This window comes from Pipra filicauda, unplaced genomic scaffold, assembly GCF_003945595.2.
Source record: "Pipra filicauda isolate LSUMZ 115617 unplaced genomic scaffold, ASM394559v2 scaffold149_size4050908_pilon, whole genome shotgun sequence".
NCBI classification, from domain to species: Eukaryota; Metazoa; Chordata; class Aves; order Passeriformes; family Pipridae; genus Pipra; species Pipra filicauda.
The window spans coordinates 3,167,203-3,190,896 of NW_024103984.1; the positions used below are offsets into that span (position 1 = coordinate 3,167,203).

At 38.3% G+C, this 23,694-nt stretch overlaps 1 protein-coding gene across 4 annotated transcripts in view; it reads right to left on the bottom strand.

The window, feature by feature from the left end:
- Positions 1 to 23,694, bottom strand: part of MYO1B (myosin IB) — a 112,687-nt gene that overhangs the window by 31,076 nt on the left and 57,917 nt on the right. For 2 of the 4 annotated variants that reach the window (XM_027737479.2, XM_027737482.2), the window contains 7 exons: positions 14,753 to 14,851; positions 14,308 to 14,411; positions 13,286 to 13,433; positions 12,496 to 12,614; positions 11,587 to 11,673; positions 11,212 to 11,277; positions 6,217 to 6,222 (listed from right to left, as the gene is read on the bottom strand). In XM_027737479.2, the coding sequence (XP_027593280.1) occupies positions 6,217 to 6,222; positions 11,212 to 11,277; positions 11,587 to 11,673; positions 12,496 to 12,614; positions 13,286 to 13,433; positions 14,308 to 14,411; positions 14,753 to 14,851 (629 nt within the window). The remainder of the gene's footprint in view (positions 1 to 6,216; positions 6,223 to 11,211; positions 11,278 to 11,586; positions 11,674 to 12,495; positions 12,615 to 13,285; positions 13,434 to 14,307; positions 14,412 to 14,752; positions 14,852 to 23,694) is intronic. The other 2 variants (XM_027737483.2, XM_027737478.2) reach the window with 1 other exon arrangement.

The window sequence follows — 23,694 nt, forward strand, 5'->3', positions numbered from 1 at the left end:
GGTTAGGGAGCAAGCAGATGTGTGACCCTTTGCAGAAGGGACCAGGGACTGGAGCAGACCCCAGGAGAAAGGGTGGGCAGCGGGAATGCTGCTCAGTGACTGCTGCCCCAGCAGCCTACCCCATATCCCAGGGCAGGGCTGCTGCAGGAGCAGGGCTGTGACACGACAGCAGCATGCTTCCAACAGGGACACACGTCAGCAACAGAGACCATGGCCACACCAAGCCCTTCAATACCACAGGGAAAGCGCTCGCACTCTCAAGGCAGCTGAAGTTTTACTGCTATGTTCACCAGGGCCAGCACTGCAACATAAAAGCTGTGGTTCACCACTTTATTGCCATTATCTTAAATGAGTGCAGTTTGGAGGCCAGGTGCTCACTCTGAGGACAAGGTCAAAATGCCTGTTTCAAAGAAAAAAGGAATCAGCACCTTCACTGGTTTTTTGAAAGAGTAATCAATATTGTAATAATTCCATATATATATATATATGCAGAAATAACTACACTCAAGAGTACTTTTGGATATCTGGTGCTGCTCTTCTTGACTTTGGGGTTACCTCCCTCCTGCCCTATATTTATTTTCTTTTCTTATTAACTAGTCGTCAAGAACACCCGTTATTTAGGAAGACTGAAAATTTGCAGAATAAAACACTATGCCTTTTTACACTACCAAATAATCTGTTGTACAATACCTGTGAAGCTCAACTTATGCTAGTAGAATTTTTATGACTGAAGGCAACTGCAATCATTTAAATGTTTAAATTATGGATCTGGCTGCTAAATGAGATTAAGAACACACAAGCAGATTAGAAAATATTGAGGTAGCACAGATTACTTTTGTCATTTTAGTTTTAGATGAAGCAAAATCATAGCTGATCACCAAACTTTTGCAGCCACATCAAACTGCCCCTCTCACCAACTGCAATTATCACTCAGATTGCAAAACTTGCATAGCTCTAGATGAGAGTTAAAATTTGGCATGCAGCAAAATCAGCACTGCAAACAAGTCATACTTACTGCATTCTGTTGAAAAAGAAATTAAATAAACTGCAGTCAGTACTTATACTATTTCCATGACAATACAGAATACATCTATTACCATTTATTTAGTGCATCGAGTAGATCAATCTTTTTATCACTGAAAATGCAAAATACTACATAAATGTTATGTATTACTCCTTCATAGATAAGCATATCTTTAGGTACTGTCCAAATATTATCAAATAAACCACGAGATTGAGACACATCAGAGTGTAACACAGAACAACATCCTTGCATTGTCCTGTCACTAAACCACCATGTACCTTTGGTCTCTAAAAGCCATATATATAACCTTGGGTATGCAGATCTCAGCAACAGGAGAGGAGAACGAGGAAGGGAAGAGAGAACAGTGGAGGAAGAATGAGTATAAGTTTATTTGACACATTCAGATAAGGCCATCACTTCAGATATGTTGAGTTTGAAGTAAAAGGACCCCCAGCTGTCACATCACCTAGACAAAGAAAAAGGGTAAAATACAGTCTGGGTCCTCCTGCCAGGAACGTGCCACTCAATGCAGAGAGACTGTTTCCCCACAGGACTGTGTTATTCTGATTACAAGGGCTGCAGGACTTTTCACTCGTAAATTATATGGGCTTGGTCATCAAAAGAGGATGGAAACTGAACAGCAAATCCAGCTAAACCATCTAACTAAAAGGTCATTAACAATACATTAAAGTAATTGCTAGATGTTTTCCTGATTTGTTGTGTATCTGTGATATTTATGGTTTGCCAAAAAAAGGCAAACCAAAATCCGCAGAGTTCTTCACAAATTGCTCACTTTGAGCTATGAAATTCTATTTGACATTGCCAAGCCACTGAAAATTGCTGTTCCAGGAAAAAAGTTATTGAAGAGCACCAGCAATATTATTCTTTATGAATGATACAGAGTAAAAGGCTAACAGTTAATTACAGCAAAGAAAATGAGGGAAAATGTTTGGAATTACTGAAATTCTCAAAACACTTAACTCTGAACCGACCAGAAGACATTTGGCAAATTAAATACACCCCAGAAAGAGACGTTTCCTTTTACAGGTTTTAAGAAACCCTGTATGAGACAGCAATCAGAGCGTTTATCTCTAGACAAATCTGAGTACAGCAACAGAGATTGTGCATGTACAGAATCACAGAATATGCTGAGTTGGAAGGGACCCATAAGGATCATCGAGTCCAACCCTTAGCCCTGCACAGGACCATCCCCAAGGGTCACACCATGTGCCCTAATGGGTATCTACAATTTTTAATTACACAAGGGCTTCATATATATGAATGCTCGCAAATGAATTGTCCCCCAATATTTTAATGAAGGTTTTTAGAAATTAATGCAATAGAACCAGAAGGGAGGTAAAGGACTTCTGACATTGTTTTTCAGAAGGCAGTAGAGAATAACCAATATCAGCAACAGCACATCACTAAATCCATTCAGGAGACAAGGGTTGGAGGTACCCAGCCACCAGAGATGTACCTGTTCCTTACACTGACCACTCACATTAAGCAACAGAAAGCGTTTTGACCAACACAGAAGCAGCACAGTCAGACCCAAAATTTGGGCAGAGTTAGCAAATTCAAATACTAGGAGATGTTGGGAAAAAAAAAAAAGAGTATATCTTCTCAAAGTATCAGCCTCTCTTCCAGGCTGTAATTCTGCTACTTTAACATTGAGGGCATCACTTCCATTCCTGCATTTCTGTGTCAGCCTTTCCAAGTACGCCTTTGAAATCACCATGGAATACCTTTGGGGAAGATAAAACTACTCTCTCAAATTAAATTGAAGGTGCCGGGAAACAGAATGTCACCTGAGCCATGCTTAAAGTCATGTCAAATTTATAGATACAGTTCAACCAACCACCCTTAGCTTATCCTCTCAGTCTTTTTATCAGATGCAACAATAAATTTAGACAAGTAGAAAAATTCACTGATAAAAATCAAAGCCTACTTCACCATGTTTCTCACTTCATAAATAATGGTGTCTTGTTCATACAGCTTTATTCCTTAACAACCTTCGAACTACTGGGCATCAGGGTGGGATATCATGAATAACAAGTTTTGAACTCTAAAAAAAAATCTTTTCCATGCAAAAATAAAGTGATTATATATACAAGTAGATAATGACATTCTACTCATTCAGGTTGTTAGAGTCAATCATGAAAAGCTATAAAGTTCTATTGTGAACCACTGCTATTACATGAATTACATACAGGTGCTCAAAAGTCTGTGGAAAATATTCTTTGTTCCTTAATATTTTACCTAACTTCTTCTTTGAAACATTCCACTCGTGTATCATAAAATCATCTGAAAAAACATATATGAATGTTCCTGGCTTTATACATTTTTATACCAGCAAAATACTAATGGGAAACAGGCAAAATAAAAATATTTTTGTCAAAAAAAAAAAAAAAGGTCTCTTACTGGTCTTGAGTAGAAAGGTCTCCATTAGATTTATGAAAAGAAAATATTTAAAACAGGGCATTTTACTATCCAATGCTAGACACCTTCTAAACTTCTCTCCCCATACAGAATTCAAATTCACTTTTGAGTACCCATTTCCCAGGGATTTCCAAAGACAACAAAGCAACTACAATACCTGCTTAAAATTGAAACTCAGATACTTTTCCATACTAGAAGGCAGGAATAAATTCCTACCTTGCACCTGCCTAATAAAGTCCTAGATTAAGTGTTCCATTTTCTTGTGTCCTCTCCACTGTCTTCCCGAAATCAAGCAGATGTTGTTGATCTGAATCTGCAGACTCAGATATATCATCACTATTACACCTCACAGGTGTTTCTCAATAGCTCTTCTTCCTTCTTAATCTTTCATCACACCAGTTTTTGTTGAGGGCCAATTCAAAAATCTACATATTGCTCAGTTTACAACCACACTGACAAAAAGGTGTCCAGCAACACTTTTTTAAATACATTATATGAACACATACAACTAAAAAATACATGAAAGCTATTTAAAGGAAAAGCATTGTGTGAAAGAAAAATTAGTTGAAATCAACAGGACTAATGCCATTAAAATGAACTTTACATCAATATGAGGAGGGGAAAAGACATACAGAGATACTTTTGCTCTATCACATATAGCCCCACAGAGTAATTTTTGCAGCTCCAGGCAACAGAAGTCTGACCTCCTCCTAATACAGGCAGGTGACCCCAAGTAGCTCCATCAGGCCCCTAGAGAAAAAGCCAGATGGCAAAAGTAATGATGATAAAAGACCAACATACTCACTTCAGTGAGATGAATAGTGGAATGAAGGATGAAACCAACCAGCAAATTCAATTTATATGCTACTGTGTTGTCTGGGGATAGGGATTTTTATGTATGACCACAGAAGCATAAGAGTTTATGAAATGAAACTACAAAAGTGAAAATCAGCAAAATGGGAAAGCTGCATGTAAAGAAAGTGAAAAAAGATAATATTTTAATCTCAGAAAGCAACGGCCCAGTTATAACATGATTCAGTTATAACAATTTTTCAAATTTTTTTCAATGTTAGTGAAGGTATGTTATCAATATTTATCCTTTTTTTCTCTTTACATATACCAACATCTGAGTAATCAAACTTATCTCTGTAAATTAGGGTGCTCTGTGCTTTATGTCAATAACTCTACAGGCAAAGAACCAGAGAAGCATATCATTTAACTATATATATTCCACATATATATATATATAAAACTATATATATTCCACATATTTGTAATCAAACCATATTTCAGTGTATCTAATGGAAGCAAGAAAGATACATGCCAAAGCTTCAGGGATTATCCATTTTCCACATTTGTGTAGCTCAACCAACTTCAGTCCTTACTGATGCTACTGTCACTGGTAGAGAACCTGGCACTCTGAAATCCATCTTGCTCTCAGCTGTGGTGTCCAGGCACATAGGTCTAAACCAAATTTGGACTTAAAAGGGCAAGAAACTACTGCGACTCCAGTGCACACAATGCACATGTGATTCATGGGAACGCCCAGGTACAATCACTTCAACAAACTCAACCTGATAAATTACAGTCCTGGGACAACAGGAATTACAAATAAGCAAGAAGCTACCATATAATCAGAGCCATTCCTCTACTAAGACAGAAATAGCTGCTGTAGGGCAAAACATTATTCTCACAACCTGAAGCAGAGCATTTGTGTATATTTGCTCCAGCATTTCAAGTATTTCCTCTGTAAACAGCCAGCCAGTGGGATTTACTTCATAAACATGACTTTTGCAAAATAAGCCTCTCTAAATACTTACATTATAATGTGATTAATTAAATGGTGATTAACTTCCTGGGATGTACCTCTGCTTCTGGGCATCCTAGTGCTTAAGGACCTTATTGCTTTAACTGTATTTTTAAATCTCCATGGCACCAAGGAGTCCAAACCAAGGGTCCCTCTCTGTAAAGCTCCTCTCTTCCATAACACTTGCTAGCAGATATAATTGATCAATTATAGATTAAAAATTCAGTTCTCCTCTTTCACACTAGACTGGCTTTGCCCTGGGTGATCAAATTGAATAGAGGGATGGGTACACACATTTTGGCACTGCCACTTGCCAGTTTATGATAAGCTGATGGGCATCAGCAAAGGGTTGAACAATTTCAAAAAGGAAATCTGTTGCAAGGTAGACAGGCTAGAAAAAAGCAGCTGGAAATTATTGTCTGGAGGATAAAGGCAACTATCAAAACAACAGATATCCATGGCTGAGTTAGAGCCAAATTCAAGACATGAAGAAAGAGTTCCCAGAGTCTAAAGATAATTAAAAAAAAAAAAAAAGGAAAAAAAATTAAGATAAAGAAAAATTCTGATGAGTCAATTTCCTTCTGTAGGATTTTTTTTTCTCTAATATGTCCTCTTTCTAGCAAATAACTAGACCCTTCTCCTGTACAATAATCCTTCAGGGTGTTGGGGGAAGCCCCTGGGCCAGTGCAATCTCTCAGAGCTCAGCATGCTCTGCAACTGTAATTTCCTTCATGTAATCAACAGGACAGAAAAAGACAAAGGAACCAGTCAGCAACCAGACCAAGCTGTTATATAGGTTTATGGAAAAGGGGGAAGTAACTCTCCAATTTTTTCATACCTTAAATATCTCAGAAAGATATTCTCAATGATTACCCCTCTTTATTTAGTTACCTCCCACTCAAAACAGATAACTAGCACAACTATGAACTTATTAATATAACGAAACTGCATTCTTCATATTTCTAACAGATTCCTTCAGTAAGGCTATTGGCATTTTATCACTGTCCAAATGACACCTTGCACAGTACACACAACATGACCAAGCTTCTTTCTGTCACTACAAGGGACTTCTACACACAAGAACCAAACTAATCACCATGAATAAAAAGAAGTGCTATCAAAATGCTTGTTTGGCTCGTTTTCTGGTGATATTTTTATTTACTGCTGGGGTTTACACAGAGTGTGATGAATACTGCCGTGTCTTTGCACGTTCTTGTGTACCTGGAGCAAAAGCAATTGGTCGGATGCTGTCACCAAAGACAAGGCATTCACATCACCTCAGGTCAACCCTCAGCAGACATCTGAGGGCCAAATGGAAACAGTCCCTCTCTTTCTGCAGCTCTATTGCCAGCACATCCCAGTTTCTTGTCAGGCTAAAGTATGTAGAAGTAACTGCTCTGCCAAGGGACTGAGCAGAAAGCATTCACACTCTCAAACTGTCTTCTTGGGGGCTGGCAAATTTCAACAATAAGCCTTGTTTGGCAGCCTTAACTTCCATAAAACTGCACTCCAACTCATTAACTCCACCATATGGACCAGCTACATAGTGGTATCTGAATATTCAGAAAAAAGCCTTTAAGCCAACTAGCACAGATAGACATTTTTATCTATGAAGGCTAGGCAGGATGAAATATTGACAATTGCTCCATGACATTCATTTTTACATCCCCTAGCTCTTGCTTAACACAGGAAATGTACACAACAGAAAACTAATGCCCAAACCAAATAGAGAGAGCCTTCTGCTCATCTCTGCTGAAACCTGCCACCTGCCTCCTACAGCCTTCACTTCTTTCTCATAAACCCCACCCTAACCCTACCCTGACATTTTGCAGAGATACAGAAACGGCTTCTGCCCAAAAATACATAATCAATCGTGGACCAGCCTCAAACCTACCCCAGGAAGTCTGGAATTGAGCTGGCTCTAAAATTCCTAGTGCCACCAGCCATCATCCCTACCCTATCTCAAATCACAGTCTAGACTGCAGACTGACTACACATGCAGCCTCTCAAAAATACGGATAAACACACTTGGAGCAATTAGTGTCAGGCTTCAATCCATTGCTCAAGCTCCAGCAGCGTTTCACAACCAACCTGGTCCTGCAGCGTTTCACAACCAACCTGGTCCTGCAGCCTACGTTTGCACACTAATCCTAGTCCCTAAATCCTTGCCCACAGACAATTCACACAGAGCCACCCAAAATTTCAGTGTTTCGCTTTCCAAACGTTGTCCCAGCATACAATTTACCACAAAGGGCACGGCAGGGTTCAAAAATAAACACAGGTTTACAGCACCTATTCTGTGGATTGTTTAGCCAAGCTTGCTGATGACATCAGCCAAACCCACAGAGGCTGAGGATTATTGATAGATTTAAATTCCCTAATCTGAATTTCTGGACAGCCAAGTCCTTATATCTGCTTTGAATATATATGGCCTTTGGGTTTGTCTGAAAAATGGAGTCTGTGTTTGATACATATACTAGCAGAAACCAAATCCCAAAGAGTATATGCCAGCATTTTCAATACTCCAGTTATTTTTCCTTTGTTAAATTTCAAGAAACCTCCAGATACTTTGTTAATTAACTTCAGCTTAAACTACAGAAAACTGTAGAAATCACAGTGAATAGTAAATAATCTCTCAAAAACAGATGAAACAAATCTCATTTATATAAGGTTCAATTTGTAAACAAGAGAGCAAGACTGCTATTGTCCTCAAGAAGGTGAAGTGTAGGATCTCTTAGAATGGTAAATGTGGATTTCTTTACTCACTCTTCTTACAGGAGGAACTGTAGGATGATCAAAGGAATCACCCTAAACAGGAATAAGGCCCAAGAAATATTGTCTGCCCTGCCCATCATGAAATAAAACAAAACCCTCAAAAACCTCAGGCAAATTAATGTTCTGCAGTGGAAGTCAGACTACTCTATAATGTATTCCAATAACTTTCAAGTGAGAATCTCAGGACAAAATAGATAAACTAGAGTATCATTAGTTTATTCTTTCAGCAATCCTAATGGGTAAGTGTAATACTGAAGGAAAAAAAAAACCCTAAAAATCACCCTTCAGTATACACATATATCTTGCTACTTATTTCACGGTATTAGGCTTCATGTGTAAATATTTTGTATGTATATAAAACACTCCTGTTACACCTATGGTTTTGGATAAATTGTGTTCCCAAGACACAAGGCCACTTAAGGTCAAAGAACACGCACTAATAAAAAAACCCACCTGCTTCCTGAGTAGAAACATGATTAACATAAGCCTTTTTACCATTAGCATGGCAAAGAGCTTACACATTTAAAATGCACAAGTTTGTAGGTGAAGTCTTTTGAGTGCATTTTTGCCAACAAAAATGCTTTGTAGAGTACGTGTTAGTTCTAACTTTAAGGAATACACATGAAAATCAAAATCTGACTTAGGAAATTCTGTTTAAAAGGGAATTGCACAATATTAGTTATAAGTTTTAAGTAATTTATGATTAGATGGCTATAGTTACTGTCATTAACTACACTTCAGCTAATATTTCACATATTTAGCCTCTGTATATACAAATGTACCACACAGCAAAACACTCCAAATTCCACTATACTTGTTATTCTATAAATCTTAAGATATTATTAAATTTTTCCACAACACAGTGTTTTACAGTGTTAAAATTTCATTCATTTATTGATTCTTTTAATATAATTAACTTCAAACAATATATTTTCTGTGAAGTGGTTGCTTAAATTCTCAAAAATATAATTATTTTGTAATCATTTTTTCAAGATCTTTAATAATTTTTGTGGTATATTCAGTAATTTGTTACAGAACTTCAAAATATTTGGCAGCATCCTCTTAATTGCCCTTACTGCATGACATTCATTCAGGCAACCACAAGACTAGTTACACTTTGCATATACAGTGCTCATTACAGAACTATTTTACTCAGTTTAGGAATTTTGACATAACTTCATCTTTTGTTCCAACCAGAGCGGCATAAAAAACGAATTTTGGGTTGCCTTGAAAGAATGTATTTGCTTTTGATTCAACTGAGAGTAAGTTGGCAGTTTCTGGTTATAAAACTAACCTGTCTGGGAACACAGGGATGTGTTCCACTCAGTAGGTGGTATTGGAAGTACAGCTGATTCAGGATTTTCTAATGGACTGTTTTTCTATCATTCACCTTGAATTATAGTACTGCCACGTAGTCCCAACACCAGTAACTGGACTAGTCACCTCTAGAAACCGAAACCAATGAAATTTCTTTTTCAAACACCTTTAAATTAAAATATGGTGTAGTACCAGCTACACCTATGCTTCTGGCGTACCACCCAACTCATCCTGAATGCTCAGAAGTAAAATAATTCCATTATTTCTGTGATGCTGAACCAAGCTGCTTGGCTTGTGCTCTCACCATGAGTATTAACTCATGAGAGAGAGAGTCCCACCTTGTATGAATGTGCTGATGAATTTGACCCTCAAGTCACAAGACAAAACTGCTACCACCTTTTCCACTAAAACCAATACTCAGCATTTAAAGGAGTGAACAATAACTACTCATTATTTTAAAGCTTTTGAGTTTGTATGCATTGGGAAAGCTAATTCATTATGACAAGTAAGTGAAAAGAGCCTTGTTTTTTCATTTTTCTCCTGCACTCAACCACTTACTTGTGACCTTTCAAGGTGTTGAATTCCTACCAAAAAAAGGAAAATTACATGCGAGAAAAAAAAACTTCTCTTTGGAACACCATCCCACAAACACAATTACTCAGGTGGCTTGTGTGCCAGTGCAAGCTCCTGTCTCCCACCTTATCACACATATCTATTCTAACCAAACACAAAAGAACTAGTGAAAACAAGAGTCCTGCCCAAGGATGCCAGCAGTACCATTCCACTGTCCAGCTCTCCAGAAGGTATGCTAAGGACCAGCTCTAAAGTGATCTGGCACCGAGTTCTCCATTCAGCCACCCGATCTCTCGCACTATATTTTCACAGCTATGCTCTTACGTTTAATTCAAACAGCACAACCTCGCTCAGTAAGCCCTTGAAGCAAGTATCAGGTTTCTTTTTCCTCTCCATAGAGGTATTTTGATTTGCACATATTTGGATGTTGTGCTTCTGAAAGGAAACTTAAACCACTCTCACATGAACAATTACTCTTTTCTGGATTATTCTACACAGTTTAAACACATTCTCTGGATTTTCAAGAGGGATGTAGGGAAGTGGGTAAGGACTGCATGTTTTCTACTGATTTTTCTCCCTAGATGAGTTTCTAGTTTAAACACATACAGATTCCAATGAAGATCTATAAATCTCTTAAAAAAACCTGTCAGAACAAGATTTATGAAAATGCCCTGTCCTTGGTGCTCTCTAACCCAATTAAAAACTCCTGGTTGATTGTTTTGTTTCAAAATACCACTAGTCTAAAAATACTCTTGTAAACAAACAGCAGTGAGCCACAGATCATTAGCTAGGAATCAGTACAGAATATTTATCTATGTGAATTGAGATGAAATGAAATATAATTCCTTGTTTAATTTTGGCAGTGGGAAAATATATAGTTATTGTTGTGCGTTTTTTTTGGGGGGATTGTTTTTTTTTTTTTTTAAAGGATCAAAGCTTGTTCAAAGACACCCACAAAATGCCTGAGGGCAGAAATGACAGTGCCAGAGTTTCTCCTATGCTCAGAATGTTTGTCACAACAAAATATACTTAGTTTATCCATCATAAATATTTATTTTTCTATATGCAAAAAACCACAAGTTTGGCTTTCATAAATTTGTTTCAATTGCTAGAGATGCTAAGACATCTCTCTTTGGCTTACTTTTCTAGTGATTTTCTGTCAGGAATAACACAATTGATTCAAATTACATGTATTCTGATTAAACATTCATGAACTACTCTATCAAGCTTTAATAACAGCTCTCTCATTAAATGTTTACCATGATAAAGGTCTTACCTCAAAAATTTCAAAGCCATAGATGTCCAGCACCCCCATTACCTTCTTTCTGACTTTTGTTTGTGCCTTAAAAAAAAAATAAAAGATTGAGTCAGTCATCTGCACATTGCATACTTGAGAATCAAGAAAATTAATGTATCTCATAAATAGGCTGTCAAATTCTGTAAACTAAAATATTAGGTATGGTTTCCCAAAATGCACCTAACGTGAATATTTTTATAAGCTTAAAAACAGAGCAGAGAGAAATTTGTTGAGTTGTGATACAATTATTCACATGTACAACCAGGAAAAATGAAACTGGTAAATAGAGTTTTACTGTCCACTTTAATTTAAAGGATTTCTATTGATTTTTTTACAGGCACAAAATGACAATACCTTAATGCTCTCATTGATCCTGGTAACAAGCCAAGAGAACAGTCGACTGTATAAATTCTTAGCCAGAGCATCACGGGCATAATAAGCCTAAATAGAAAAAAGAAGGAAAAAATGTTATAAATGCTGGGCTAACCCAAACCTTTTTCTGTCACTGACATATCTTAAAGGTGCTGTGAACTGAGTAAGACCAGCACAGGCAGCAGTGGCTCTGCCTAAACAGGCACGGAGACAGACAAGGGGTGCCAAGACACTTAGGCAGCATCAGTGTCTTGGTGGTGCACCCCTCTGCCTTCCTGGCCACAGGCTGGCTGGAACAGCAGCCACAACAACAACACAAAAGCAGCACTTCAACTCCCTTCCTGCTCTTCCAGATACCCTCTGAAGACTCACATCCCCCACCCTAATCCTAAGCAAAGGGACCTGATCAGCTGCAGTCAGAGAAACCACATTCCTGCCAGCCTGAGCTGATGAGACACAGGTGGCAATCACCCTGGCTCTGCAGCCATAGAGGAAGATAAATTCACACTGGCAGCAAAAGTTTCTCAGCAGCCCCAGGCATACAACTCACATGCAATTACAGCAGCTACCCTAAATGAAAACAGTCTGCCACAACACTTGCAGCATGTGCTTTTGTGCAGGTCTGTTTGTTTTTTCAATCTCTGCAACATTCTCCACAACATTCTCCTATCCCTCATCTTTTGGAGGTAATTCACACGTGAAAACAAAACATCCAGTATATCTGAACACTTAGAAACTGCTGAAAAAAAAAAAAAAATCACACTTACGCTTGTAATTTATTCAGTACAGCTGATTAGTTGTAGTTTTTATTTGGGCAGTAACGATTTAGTCACGTGGAATAAACTGCCACTTAAAATAATTCTTTCCTATAAAATCAGGACCTCTTTTTACCTGAGCCACATTTAGTGTTGTTGAAACTTTCTCTTGCTTGGCTTCAACCGTCCGGAAGCTGAAGGCTCTCTCCAAAACAGACTGGTCTATACCCGTCAACTCGCAGATTTCCTTGAGTTCTAGCATCAAAAAGCAAAGTGTAAACATAACGAATCCTTCCTAGCCATTGCTTGTTCTTCCCCAAAACTACTATCTTTTAAGTAGTGTAGCGTTTTTCCAAAACAGCTGCTCTTTAACAGAAGTGTCACACTCTCTCCCCACTACGCTGACAAGCAAAGTTGTTAAAAATACGCACAGCACAGGGAAAGAGAGTTATTGGTTTTGAAAGCACTTTCTATCCAGTTATTTTTGGGAAGAAACTTTCCCTACGTTTATCACAGATTACTTTTCATAATGAAAAACTTTCAAATGAAAATAAATGGAGTTTCAAAACGTATCAACTGCAAAAATATCACCAAATGAATCTGACATTACAGGCAGAGATAATCACTGCAGAAGAACAAAAAGCCTCCACTGCAGAAAAACCAAGTGGCAGAAACAGAAACACACAGCACCATTTAACATTTCAGAAGAAAGTGCTAATAAAGTAGGAAAAAAAAAAAGAAAATTATAATTTTTGGAATTTCAAACAGAGCAATCAAAATTGCACAGAATTTAACCCATATTTGCCTGAGGGTGAGCTCTGGAAACAATTTAATTGTAAGGATATTGTATGTCTGCAGAAATGACAAAATTAATAATGACTTCAGACAAATTAGTGGTTTTCCTCTCATCGCTAGTCTCATCTTACCATTTTTATCTTTGATTTTACTTTCATCCAGGCCATTTGCACGAGATTCAGGCTTAAATTCAATATTTCCCAATTTCAGAACGGCTGCCACTACTTCAAAAACCGACTGTGTTTCATGATCCATAAACCCAACAATCTGCATAGCATTCTGGAAAGGGGACAGATAAAATTATGAGATAAGAGTATCTTCATTTAAACAGATCATACTAGAGAAATTTACCATTTATCTGCATTAACATAAATTAGAAATGTTTTACGAACTCTTTTGCTACTAAAAGTACATGGCGCAATTCCTATGCTTAGATAAGTAAGTTTTTTAATACAAAAGACAGGCTAAAGAAGATGTGATAATGGAGCTGGCATTCAGTCCAGTCCACTTCTAGGACTCATTCAGTATATGGGTTTCTAAAATGCAGTACTTTTTTTAGCCACTTAATTTAGTTTATAACCCATCCCAATATTTCACAGTCAAATGAACAGGTACTCCTATCTTCTCAGGCCAATAACTTTTAGAATCTAAATTTGCATACATTGGGTAACAAGGTCCTGTGGTCATCTTGTACAATCAAGCAAAAACAGGACAGTAAATTATCATGAGAATCATCCCAGCCCTGTTTTTATTTTGACTTGGTCGGCATCACCTGGGTCATGAAGCTCAGTCACTGCCACCATAAGCCACTACACAGTATAACTTTTCCCATGATCTGACCATGGGGTCTGGGCTTTTTTTTTTCCTTCCTTTTTTTCTTCTATTTTGTTTCCTTTTTTTTTAAAAAAATTTTATTTAATTTTTTTTGCTGTCCTTTTTGTCTTCCCATAAGAATACTCCACAAACTTGGGCCTTCTTAGTTTCTCTTGGTAGCTAAGCTTCCCTGTGCAAACACATTCTGCCTGTGCATGAGGAGTGCCAGCACTGAGACAAGACAGCCCTCCCAGCCCAGCCCTGCACGAACCAACAGACCGAGGGGCGTAAGAACTCTGCACCAGTGTTGAGTGCTCAGCCAACCCCTGCTGCTTCTTACCCTGACTGTTCTGAAGTTTGAAGCATCATCCACTCCATTCACTTTGGCAGAATCAAGGCCCAGGTAGTTGTACCTGCTGAAGTCCCTCTCCAGTTTGAGTTTGCCTAATAAATCAAATAACAATATCATTAGTAACGGCATTCCTGCTAGTGGCAATTTTATCCAAGAACCAGTATTGCCAGGAACTGTTGTTATTATTGGATTAAATTTTCTTCAGGGATCTTTTAATTATAAGCCTTCTAAATAAGAACAGACTTTCTTATTTGTTCATAATACACTGCAAAGCCAATTCTGATTCAGGTACCTGGCTAATATCAAAGTATTTGTTGACTTCAGGTATTGCTGTTGCCACTACCAACAAAAATTTCAAAAAATTAATCAATATCATATTTCCCACAAAACCAGCACATTAAATACAAAGAAATCTGAACATGGCAATACTTACAGAGAAACTCTTCCGATGCACCAGACAGTATCTGATAGAAAATGTGGAAGTTTCTTTCACCTCTTGGCTGCTTCACAACACGAGACTTCTCTAGTAGATCTAAACAAACAAACAAAATCTCACAGGTCAGGGACAGACTGTTGGAGCAAAACCCTTTAAAATTAATATAATCCCCCATCATTTTCTACTTCATTGCTTCATACCACCAGCAGCAGACTAGAAGATGATAAATGGGAGGTACAAACCTTATCATAGTATATCACATTAGTATATGTATCTCAAATATTTCTTTGAGCAAGTGGCAAGCCCAGTAAACTTGTAAATGCTGCAGTCTATGAGCTGCAAAGAGAACTCAGGTCAGGGAGGCCATGTGCTCGAAAAATGTCAACCAATTTACAATACCACCACAAAATTAAGATTTGGTGAGCATGACTGTATGGGTGAAGGTTTGAAAAGAAGCATAATGTTAAGGCTAAGCACATGAAAGACAGGTAAATGAAAAGGAGAGAACAAATAAAGCAAGCATTTAACCTGAATAATCATGCAGCACTTTGTGATCCTCAGGTGCATCAGGCTATGAAATAATTCCCAGTGAGGCTGACAGAAGCTCCATCCTAATATACTTAAAGGGAAATGGAAAAGCAGCACTTTGAAAAGCGTCACTGCACTGATGGAGTAGCTTGACAAGAAGACTGCTCCGTCCACTGTCCTTAGTGACAGGCACATTTCTAAACCTTCTGTAAGACTAGGAATCCAGGCAGGCAGCATAAGCAGACTGACTTGTAACACACTGCAACCACTTCAGAGTTAACATCATATTTACCACGGAGGTGGCAATTCAAAGTCTGTTCAGCCCGTACTGCACTGGAAGGCTGTGGTTCACAGCACACCAGGAGAGGGAAGAGGGATGCGATAAGAGAACCTCTGGGCAGGTTCAATGTCACTCTCTCTTTCTGTACAAAAGGTATGTTTTTTCTTCTTTCCTCACTGGCACACAAGGGCTTAACATCATTTTTCCAGATAGCAAACACCCAGTTCCCAGCGTACAGTTTTTCTCTTAAGCTACATGTATCCAGTGACATGGAGACAGAGACATTCAATGCCTCATTCCAAGCGCACAGCAAAGGCGTTCCCCCATGCACCTACCATGACTGGGGGTTAAATTCTCTCTAAGCTGTGCCCACACTAGAAGAAAGCCCCCAAAGGGAATTGTCACATCTCAAATGCCACTCCTCAGAAGAGCATCCACAAAGTGAGATGGGGTTTCACAAAAGTAAGACACAGGGAACACCAAGTCCATTAAGGATACGTGCAGCTGTTAAACACTTCCCCTGCTGGGCTACTATAACATCTGATGTGTATTCTACTATACCTTCCCTCAGATTTCCATTTCTGCTGAAACTGCACCTGTTTAGTCTCAGCAATCTGGAAAGTTAGAGGTAGCACTCTGGTCAGCACCATCTGTGCTGCAAACCCCCTACCCCAGCTACAGTGCCCCTGGCACAGCAGGGCTTAGCCCGAGGGGGAGCATCTGCCCTGGGGTTCTCTCCATAAACAGAGTGCAATAGAGCATATTCCTATTTTTGATAGCTACGGGCAGGGTGTGGTGCTTATGTTGCCCACTGTAATTACCTAAGCTTACACCCCTTCTCACAGAATAGGAACTGAAGACCAAACTTCAACCCACACACTTATGCAAGTCTTCAGAGTCCCTCCTCCACATAAACTAGAACAAGTCAGGTTCAAAAATTACTTTCTGCTCTAATAATTAGCCAGTGACAACAATGACATAACTCAGACAGTATTACTAATCTTCTGACTGGCTTACAGTAGGACAAGTTTCAAATATTTTACAGACCAGCTGAACTATGTTATTCCCTAAACATGCAATTGCCTGGAGAGGAACTGCAACCAGCGCAGCAGATGACAGTGAATGGAGCTCCTAAATGACCAGAGCATCTGACTGTGTGAGGAGAAATACCTCTTCCCCATCTAATGCATTGTGTGACCACGTCAGAACTTTTAGCTTTGTTTGAATAGACATTTGTTTTTATGACTTAACAACCCTACAGTCTCTTTCCTTCCAAATATGGCCTGGCTCAGCACCTGGAAGTTTTGCACTGCACATCAAGATGAAAAAGCACACCCAAGATATACACAAACAAGTGGCTCTCACATATTACCAGCAGCTCATCTTTAGAGGGGTAGGTTAAAGACTCCCACTTTTGCCCTTTCCATTTATTGGCTTTTTTTTTTAAAATGCAGCTGACTAACTTCCAATGGTTGATGCTATGTTGGAAAGGCAAGATCAGAAGTCATTGTTCTCAGCAGCAGCCTACTGTGCAACCTCTCTACTTCTGACTTCACCTAAGGCCAGGGTTCACCTTCTTGAGCCGTGGTTCTAACTCAGAGTCATCCTAGTTAGTTAGCATAACTATTAGATACGTAATCCTCTCTAGTTTTTAATTCATAACTGAAAGGGAGAGGCTGATTCCCCCATCCAAGTGTGAATACTTGGGCTGGGAAAGGCAAGGTGAGTGGCAAGCAGTTCAGAGTTGTGCTGGCTGTGAAGGTTCTCCAGTCAAGTGTTGGAACAGATCGCAGCCAAATTTAATCTCAAAAAATAAACAACTTCAGCTCCCGCAGTGGCTACACACACTTCAGGAAATGGCTGTATTCTCAAGGGATATTGAAGCAGTGCGGTTTGGCTTATTTGGGTTTAAAAATATTCTGCCTATAAATTTACTCAAACACTGTCATAAAAGCTCAGCTACGCATCCTGGCAAAATATTGTATTAATTATTCTAATTACATGCATGCCTTCAGCAGATTTAACAAACAGGTTCTTGAAGGTATGTGAAATTAGTTATTTTAGAAGGATAACTGTCTTGGTTTTTTTCACCACAGCTTATCTTATCTATATATTTTTAGAAGCAACAAAGTTAACTAATTAACAGTCAGCTTTCTAAAGTCCTAACATTCCATATTCTGTCAGTTTTCATAATTGAGGAAAAAAGCCCCACAAAGCAGTTACTGACAGAAAATCAGGTATTTTCCTTAAAAAAGCAGCTGCTGCCACTTCTTTTTAAGGCTGCATGCATTGTTTTTTTCCTTTTCTTTCTGTTCACATGCAGACTGAAATCAGACTTACAGGACAGATCCAGACCATCTGCCCTACTCTTCAGAAAACTTCTTCCCTTTGTTTGCACTAATTAGCATTTCAATAAATCAACCAAATACATTTTCCTTAAAGCAATCACTGCGCTACCAGTAACTTTTGTGTTGAGTCTCACATGAGTACAAATTCTGCGGATCAAAACACTCAAAAGAGAGAACACAAAGATTCACATCAGACTGCTGCACGTGGCCGCTTGGTAATTCTGTTGACAGTGGCATGTGTGGACAGATGGTGCTTAACTATATGAAAATCCACAGAACAAAAAACCCTAAACTCTCTCTAGATTACATTTCGTTACATAGTCTATATGAATTATGTATAGGGACTATACAGAATTATCAGGAGAGAACATCCAGGTATTCTTTCTGCATTACCTAGTAGTGCTTCTGCTTGAATGGAAACTTTTAATGTGTATCAAAGCAGCCGTAAAAATTAAATTGCTTTGGAAAAGTTCAACCTTGAGAACTCTTCTGAAATCATACTGTCTGAATATCCATCGATTCAGGTGACTCAAAATCCAGCTACCTGCCTTAGGTTCAGAAGACTATTTGTTATTCCTTAATAACACTGGTTTAAATGCAAGAGATCTGCGTAAGCGCCCTGCTAAACCATTCGACTGAACATGAAAGGGAAAAAAAAGGATGCTGAATACTTCTGCAAACTCTAATGTACAATTTTACACAAATTCTTTTTGCATACTTGACCCATGAACTTGACTGATGCAGAAAAATGTAGGATATTTGTATTTCTCTAAATATACTAGAAATTGAATCAACATTCAAGAAAGGAATAAGTAAACACCAGAACCAAAAAAAAATGACACTACCTTGGTACATTCTAAATAATCCAAGAAAAGTTTATTTCAGTCATAGTCTCTTCAGCTGGCCATGACCAAGGACCCTCTCAACAATTCAGCCAAAGTTACAGAACATGTTCTAGTCATGGAAGCTTATCTCTACAGCCATATTATGTTCAATTATGGTTTCTGTTTTCCTACCTTGATTGTACAGCTGTCATCCAAAAAAGCTACAGATGAAAAAGAAAATATAGAATTCTTGGGAAATTTCCCTATTATTGACACCAAGCTTATAATCATGTTCTCTCAAATTAATTGATCCATAACTGTGTCAAACAAAAACTACTGTCTGTGTAGTGTGTGCAGTGACAATGACTGCACAATTTAAAGAGTGTTAAATCCTCATTGCTCAAGGGATAAATGATGTTTAAAAATAAGCTAAACAAAATGTTTAATTTAGTTTGTTGTTTGTTTTAAAATCTTCCTAGTTTAGGCAAAACAATTGTCTAAATGGTGGCAACCACGCTAACAAGAACACCAAGGCAGATGTTGAAACAAGTTAAGATTTAAATAAAAAAAAAATCAAAAAGAAAATCACCAAGAATGGTGATCTTCTCATAATGTCTAACTGTCAAATTTGTGCAATATTTTCCTAAGCAAAGGAACTTACTAACAGCAACCACATAACTTAAATCAACAGCCTGAGCTGTTGATTTCTCAGTAAGTGGGTAATTACTTCTGACTGTTAAAATGAACAAACAAGTCATAAGAAGAACAAGTTGCAAAGTTATAACTTTGCTAACTTGAAAAAAAGTTGCTTAGATAAACATCATAGGTTTCTTTCATGTTGCTGTTGAAAAAGATGGCAAAACAGGGCTCTTTCTTAACCACTTGTTACCTGGACTCTGAGGACACTGTACTGGTTAAAAATGGCTTTTCAGAAGCAGGCATTGCATACACTGTACTTCACAACCTGCAGCACTGTTGTCTTCTAGTTAATCATTAAATCACTGAAGGGCTTAGGCAGATGAGGAAAGATCACCCTATACTAAAAGCTAGATATCTTTCAGCAGGGAATTACAGGTGAAACATAAAAATTTAAGACTTACAAAAATTATGGGAAAGATATTGTAAGATCCATACCTTTCCAAAGGCTTAAACAACGCTAAGTGTGAAACATTTTGGACTGTACTATGCAAAGCCACTTCAACCATAAAACTTACTGTACACAAAAGCAGTCACAAAACTAACAAACCAAGTGTGCACACAAACACTTCCTTAAGAACGAACCAGATGCAGCATCTGTGGACAGTCATATATTAGAGCTGAACAAGCTACTGCAATTAGCACCTATTACTTCAAAACCAAATGCACCTATTTTTATATAAAATACAGATTATTCTGTAATTACAGTTGGAAAAGAAACTACTGTTCTCCTTTCTTCTCCTCTCATCTTCACTGAGTAGTTATAATAAATAGAAAACTAAGAATAGTAGTGATCTTTTCTGTAATTTATTTCCACGATATTACACCCAGCTGAAAGCAACACTCCAAGTGCTTTCCCTCACAGGTGCTCTGGGAAAAAAACAAACCTCTGAGCACATAAGTGCTGACATGACTGTCCACTGCAACAGCAGCAACCGTAAACACCCCATAGGAGGGCAGAAGGAGCAGATACACCTCATACCCAATTCAGTGAGAGAAAATGTAAATGCTATTTACCTGTTCGTAGGTGCCTTTTAAAGCAGCAGCATACCTTCAAGCGGGGGCTGGAGTTTGTAACTAAACAGTGATGGGATGCCCACAGTCCCAGGTGGCAACACAGCAAGGGTTTGGTGTTTAGCAACTCCCACAACAGTAATTTGGACTTCCTAACCCCACACATGTGAAACAGGTCACCCGTGAATGGATGGGCTGGCTGTTAGCTAGCACCAGGACCTCACCTTACACGGACTCCAGCGCCTCCCACCCACTAGGAAAACAAGCTGGGACCTTCACAGAAAAGTAACAAAAAGGGAGAAGTCTAACAACTCAGGCTTACAACATTCTTCACTCAGCCCTCTTCACCCTTCTGCTCACCCCACACCTGCTGACGTAGGAGCAAACGAGTACAACACACACTACCTGAAATCAGTTTTATTTTATAGTCTAAGGAGAAAAAATTCCTGATTGAAGTCAAATACTTTAAGCTTGCATAAATCATGTTAATCTCCAATTTTCCATTCCCAGTTTCTTTTCATGACTGTACACCATGGTATAACAATATGACAATTTCCTTGGAAACCAGCACAGTTGGAAGCTCTGAGCAGCCCTGTAACGTACATGAAATGAGGCTGCACATATTTTACACTGTTCAAACATAAAATTATCTTCAGTCTGGGCACGTACCAGTTCTGACTTTATAGCTGTCACAAGTCCTCTCCATTTTATTATTTCCATTCTAATTTTACTCAGAAGATTTACCTTCCATTTATGGCATATTAAACGTTTTGGTACTATCAGCTCCTGCTAAAGCCAGTGGACATTTCCATTGACTGCAAACTGGATAGCACAGAAATGATAATTTTACCCTGTAGGTTAGCCCCTCTCATTAAGATGTAAGAGCTCATTGAAGGGCATCAGGGGAATGGTACGAGGGAAGGTCACAGGAGTATCACTCACTGCATGAAGGGTCACCATGGGCAGATTCACCAGCCTTTCACAGAGCTTCACAGCATTCCAGAGTAGGACAGAACAGACCATTTCAAACAAGACCTTTCAGCCAAATGGGTCTCAGCTTATCCTTACCAGTCTGATAAATTTAGCAGCTTATCATCATTACCATTCTTGCCACTACAATAAGCTAGATGTTCACCATGTCTGCTTCAAGTCACTCAGAGTATGAAATATAGCTTGGTGACATAGGCTGTGCCCCAAAAAAGCCCACTAACTTAATTGATGTTTGGAAATCAAGCTCATCAGAAACAACTATTAAAGTTTAATCAAAACATTATGATGTCATCTTCACATCATATTAACACCAAACCAACACATGGTCAGAAATTAAAGAAAATTTATGGATATTTTCAAAATAATACTTTCCCTTTTAGGGATAGGAAACTTCAGCACTACTTGACTTCATGCTTGATGAATTACGAAGGCAAATCCTGATTTTGACTTACATCAGAGTAAGTTCTAAGTGGTGTAAAAGAATTTAGGCCCCCAAATATCTTCAGAATGGTGATGCCTCACAGGAACAGAAGCATTTGTGTTGCAATGCAATGCTGCAGATGTGTGGAAAAATCTAAGGCAGGACAACCAAATTGCTTTGAAATGGTAGAGAATTTAAATTCTCTTTCAAAGAGAGATGGATGGACTATCAAATTTTGCAAACATTAAATCAAAGATGAGATGTATTAACACACAGCTACAGGAACTCAGTATTTACCACTGACATACCCTGCCAAGCATGGGGCGTTTCACAGTTCAACAAGTAACATCTTTTCCACAACAGAGCTTACACATCAGGTCTTTATTTTGAAATTGAAATTCATTGGCTTGCTATGAGAAATTTATTAAATGTGATAAGACAGAAAGAATGCCTAAAATAGGCATCTTTTAGAAAGATCTAAAAATATGTCTGCCCTTTGTTACATATGTCATCACATCATTACAATTAATGTAATGTTATAATTACACCACGCAAAGATTTACAGAGCAGATAAACTACAGAGCAACTATCTGGATCTCCTTTTGGTATGACACAATATTTTAACTAGATGACTCAATATGGTACTTTCAAAGACAAACTGTTGAATGTCCACTCTTACAAAGGAAGGTTCATTTTTATGTATCTATTTTGAATGCAAAATAAAAAGAAACAAATTACACAGCCTTTTAGAACCTTTTTGTTCACATTTAATTATTGATGAATACACTGAGTGTGTTTGGCCTCTAATTTTGTTGACTGCCAAATGTCAAAGGTAATAGACAGCCATAAACATTTAAATAGTGACTGCTTTGAGTTTCAAGATCTACTCTGTCAGAAAAAGCATGCTCTTTCAGGCACAGTTCCAAAAGCTGACCTGGTCAAGAAAAAATGTTTGCCCTCTGAAAAAAGCCAAAACCTGTATTTATGTGTAAAATTCTTCAGAGTGTTTCTAAAATGTTTATGTTATATGTGGAGAGGACAGTTCACCTTGGGCAAGTCTCATTATTTCACAACCAGTAAAATGCCAATGGAGTCAGAAGTCACATCTTTAGAAAAAGCAATGAATTTGGCTGAGTGAAAAGAGGGGTCGAGGTTAGGTCAGTGACACCTAGTATAGTCACTCACTGCCCTCTTCCATCCCCTTTTAAAAATAAGAAAACCAAACAAATATAGCTTTATATAGCACAGAGGAGCAATTTCCTTTAAAAGCTGCATTTAAACTCTCAAAAGAAAAGCAAGTGAAAGCATTCTGGGCTGCCATTCAGTTCCCAGCCTCTTTCTTCCCAACAGAGAGCGGGGTAAATTTTCTGAGTTGCTATAGGTTTCACAGAACAACCTCCAAGGCCACCTTTGCCTCCCTAAACTCAAGAGCTGTTCATCCTCTCGTTATAAGCCTTTTCCTACACTTTGAGGTGTATAAATTAGTACGGAAGGCTTTGGTTCCAAATAAACACACCCATCTCATGGTGATCTCCAGCACACTTTGTAACACCCTTACAAATCACAAAGCAGCGTATCTCAGACATCATCTACCAAAAATACCTGACCCATCAAACCCAGAAGCACAACTGATCCCAGGGATTCAAGCACAAAAGATGCTCAGATACCCATATCCATCTGCCACCAGCTTCAGAGATAATATACAAACCTCTGCACTTCACTCAGTATGTCTGAACAATACAGTAAATTCAATATTCATGCTTACTTCTTTAAGTCTATTTTCACTTACTCTAAGGTACATTATTCAGCACCAAAACAGCAACAAAATTCAAAAGCAG